At 49.0% G+C, this 4639-nt stretch overlaps 1 protein-coding gene across 1 annotated transcript in view; it reads left to right on the top strand.

The window, feature by feature from the left end:
- LOC106814975 (transcription factor HES-1-like) overlaps window positions 1–4115 on the top strand; it is a 7529-nt gene extending 3414 nt beyond the window's left edge. The window contains exon 2 of the mRNA XM_014819374.1: window positions 2399–4115. Within this exon, the coding sequence (XP_014674860.1) occupies window positions 2399–3304 (906 nt within the window). The 3' untranslated portion in view covers window positions 3305–4115. The remainder of the gene's footprint in view (window positions 1–2398) is intronic.
- The last annotated feature ends 524 nt before the right edge of the window (window positions 4116–4639 follow it).

Below are 4639 nucleotides of genomic sequence, written 5' to 3'. Positions count from 1 at the left end.
AGAGAGAGAGAGAGAGAGAGAGAGAGAGAGAGAGAGAGCGAGAGAGAGAGAGGAGAGTGAGAGAGAGAGAGTGAGAGAGAGAGAGTGTGTAACTAATGCAGCGAGCGCTGTGGCCGGTGAAGAAGAATAGAGCGAGAGCCGCGTGTGCGGTCACACAGGGGCTGACGGCGGCAATACACGTACACCTACCTATACACGCACCGTGTAGCGTCGCCCTGCCAGCCTCCTCAGGCGAACAGATTATAGATTACAGCCTTTCGCTGCTGCTTCACACACACGCGCGCAGCACTGCATGTAGCATATACGTGGCAATGCGCGCAGACACACGCGCGCGCGGGTGAACATACGTACATGCATGCACACGCGCATGCATAGCACTGTAGTACGATCGTTATCAAAGTACGATCAAAGTGGAAGAGGAGATAGGGAAGTGAGTGAGAGAGATCTGATGAAGAGAGAGAAAGCGAAAGAAAAAGAGGAAGCGAGAGACAGAGAAAGAAAGAAACAGAGAGAGAGAGAGAGACGAAAAACGAGAAAAAAAGAAATCGAAGTGCGTGTGTATACGTGCGCGCGCGTGTGTGTGTGAGCGAGCGAACGAGAGAGAGAGAGAGAGAGAGAGAGAGAGAGAAGAGGAGACCAGCCGATGACCTGTAGGTCGTTCTACATTAAGTCACGCCATTCCCACGAACGCTTCACTGCGCCAGCGAAGAGAGAAAATACATCTGTCCAACCAAACAAAAAGTCGTAATTGAATAAATATTATAGCAGCAATTTGTGCAGATCGCCTTCGCAAACTCAAGACGTGCGCACTCTATCTGTCTCGGTTCCCTCCCTTACCCGTCTCCTTCATGCTTTGTCTCACCTTTCCCTCTCTCTCTCTCTCTCTCTCACTTTCTCTCCATCTCTCTTCCCCTATCTCCCAATCTCGCTCCCGCTCTCCCTCCCTCCCTGTCCTCTCTCTCTCTCGTCCCGCTCTCCCTACCTCCATCCTCCCTCACCCCTCACTCTCCCCACTCTCTCTCTCTCCTCTACCCCGCTCTCTCTCTCTCTCTCTCCTCTACCCCGCTCTCTCTCTCTCTCTCTCTCTCTCTCTCTCTCTTGTCCCGCAGACGCGTTCCCACGTTCCAAATGGGCCGTAAGCGAGACGAACTCACGCACGCGCGCGCTAACACACACACACACACAGTGCCGACATTATTATCGCCTGCTCACCGTACGTACACGTAATGACGTAGCAGGCGTGCGGCGGCCCCGGCAGACGCACGCGCGCGCCGCTCTCATGTCAAATTAAAAGACGATCGGCAATGTTTTGCGCGCAGCGCCACACTGCGGCTCGATTCTCGCACGTGAGCGGCATGCGGCGATGTGATGACACGAGGAGTGTGATAATATATACTATGTCTATAAATTATCTATCTATCTATCTATCTATCTATCTATCTATCTATCTATCTATCTATCTATCTATCTATCTATCTATATATGTATATATATATCTGAGAGCCCATCGGTGAAGTGCACAACAAACGTCATCGTCGACAACGACGGACTACTATCATATTATATATATATATATATAATATATATATATATACGTCTATAATCTATATTATGACACTCCTGATGACATACGCGGTGTGTAAACATTTGTGAGTGACGGTAAAAAAGTACGTATAAACAAGAGCTAAAAATATATACCTAGCTAATAGGTATGATTAGCTCCTGATATAAAATTTAAACTTGGATATGAAATATAAAATTGCGTTTACGCCAACACATTTATGTTTACCCCAACCCGTTACCTCACCCCGTCTATTTCCTTCGTATGTATTAAGCACATCTCACGTGAACCGCGTAGACTACGTATACCAGAGATCGTTCTAATTAAGAACCGCGGCTAGCGTGTAGTGTCATGGCAGACTAACGGTGTTAATGATATGTATGTAGGTGCAGTGCTCAGCTCGCGGAAGGAGTTATAGCTATATACAGTCTCGCTTCCGCGTGGGGAAGGACACGCGGCCGCACCTAATCATGTTACTGTAACCGATAATTTGGAGCCTTACTTAAAACGAACCCGATCGTAACGAAATCGTACTAAAATGTTTTAGTTTTAAATGTCAATCGCAGAACGGCGGTCGGTTTGCTCGACAGCAGAACACGTTATATCTTAAGTGACGGCATGCGATAAGATCGTGCGACATGTAACGTCTGATGTTTTTGTTAAATAAACCCTTATATATAAACAAGACAAGGCGTTAGGTCTCATTGCATGACGTCACATAAAATATAACGTATAATATTATATATTTATAATATATGTACCAACGTTGGTCGCTGTGCAATCGTGGTCGGCGTTCCTGTGTATTAATCTCGTCGTTCCTCCTTTCTTTTTCTGCAGACGTCGCGACACTCCAAGCTGGAAAAAGCCGACATTCTGGAGATGACCGTCAAATACCTGCAGACGCTGCAGCGCCAGCAGATGGCAGCAGCGGCGTCCGACGACCCGTCCGTGCTGGGCCGCTATCGGGCCGGATTCAGCGAGTGCACGCAGGAGGTGACGAGGTACGTCAACAATGTCAACGGCATTGACAACTCCGTCAAGCTTCGACTGCTCGACCACCTGGCGCGCAGCATGACGCAGCGGCCCGACGCAACCGCTGCAGCTGCCGCGCAGACGCAACACGCCAACATACTGCCGGCGACCGCCGCGCCACCTGCCTTCACCGTCGCGACGACGGCCGCCGGAGATGCGACCGGAAACGCGATTGCGCAGGCCGTGCAGTCGATCCGCGGCGGCGTCGGCGGCGGATACGTGTTTCCGGCTGACTTTCCGGCGGGCGCGCTTGCCGTGCAGCCGTTGCCAGGCAACGGAGCGCCGCACGTCGTGGCGCCGGCCGACGTCAACAACAATAACGTCGGCGGCGGCGGCGGCGCTGCAGGAGCGCGGATTTTCGGAGGGCTGCAGGTGATACCCGGTCGTCTGCCGAGCGGGGAGCTGGCGTTCGTGTTGCCAGGCAACGTCGCCGGTCAGCTGGTGCCGCTCTACGCCGGTGCGGCGATGACCCTCAACTCGTTCACGTCGGTGCCGTCAGGTGGCGCCACGCCGCGCGAGCTCAGCTTGCAGTACACGTCGCCGGTGACGTCGCCGAACAACACGTGCGCTGCGTCGCCCAGCACGTCGTCGTCGTCGTCGTCGTCGTCGTTGTCGTCGTCGTCACGGGCGACGCCGCCGACGTCGCCGACGCTGGCGAACGACAACGGCGACCCCGTGAAGACGGACGACGACGTGTGGCGACCGTGGTAGTGACGTCACGCGTGACGTCGGCCTAACTATTGCAATATAAATGCCTTTTTTCATAATTACGTAGCGGTACTATAGTAATGGGCGGGGTATCATCATAGAGAGAGGGAGAGACAGAACGAGAGAGAGAGGAGGGAGCGAGAGAGAGAAAGAAAAAGAGACGGAGATCGATAGATGAGTGAGAGAGAGAGAAAGAGACGGAGAGCGACAGAGTGTGTGTGAGTGAGAAAGAGCGCGCGCGCGAGAAAGAGAAAGAGAGAGAGAGAGAGAGCGCCCGCGAGAGAGAGATCTATACAGAGAACGACTGTTGCACGTTATTGACACCTCATGCCGTTATCACGACAGTATCAATGTATGTATCCGACTCCTGGCTACTTAGCGAAGGATCGCGCAGGCTAATTCAAAACAGATCATCATAATAATTTTAAGGTTACTGTCCGTCCTAGGATGTCAAGGATTTAGTAGGTCTTCCGTATTAAAGTTTTCTCTTTCACAACGAGTGGTAAAGCTGTTTTGACTACTACGAGTTGAAGTGCAGAAGTACTGTTTCCTACTTGTTTCGGTTGCTCGTTTCTATGCATATACAGCTGTATATAGCATCACAGACGATTATCATGCCTCGGCCAAATGTACATAACTGTTTATATCTCATGAATGTTGATGATTTTCCATAATTCACAATGACATTTTCTCGACACGTTGTGATATGCACGTAGTTTGCGATCGAATAGAATGTTGTGATATCATTATTATATATTCTCGTATTTTTTATCGCCGATTGTGTGAATAAATATATATATTCTTCTTGAAAAAATTCTCTTCGTGAGTTTTAATGTGTTAAAACTATTCGTGGGATTATTTCCCCCAGTTTTACGCGTATACATTATTATTATATCAGGTGAACATGAATTGAAATTCGCTATTCTTTCTTTATGTACTCTTGAGTATATGTCCATAACCTTATCCCCCAGATGCAAACACTATACGGTATTAAAATTTACGTTCTGTTAAAAACGCTGACTATGAAATAACAAGGGAAACGTTCACCTTTGCCCACTTGGAACTTTACCCTACGTATTGCTGAACGACGCGTTTAAAACTGTCAGTGTTACCTATAGATAGGTACCGCATCGTGTGACTCATGCATCCAAAATTCATTGCAATGTAACCGATATAACAGTGTAGTGCTAACAATCTGTGGATTCCGAAACCGACTGAGGGAAGGGGAACACCGGTCAAAAACGCAATTTGTCTAGTTTTTACTTTAAGTTTAGTATCTTTAAACGTTATACGAAAATTGTAATGTAACCGTGCAAGCAGTCAGCTTACACACCATCA

This window comes from Priapulus caudatus, unplaced genomic scaffold (assembly GCF_000485595.1).
Source record: "Priapulus caudatus unplaced genomic scaffold, Priapulus_caudatus-5.0.1 Scaffold1016, whole genome shotgun sequence".
Classification (NCBI taxonomy): domain Eukaryota; kingdom Metazoa; phylum Priapulida; class Priapulimorpha; order Priapulimorphida; family Priapulidae; genus Priapulus; species Priapulus caudatus.
Note: the sequence above shows the minus strand (reverse complement) of the source record. Positions and strands in the feature narration are given on the sequence as shown.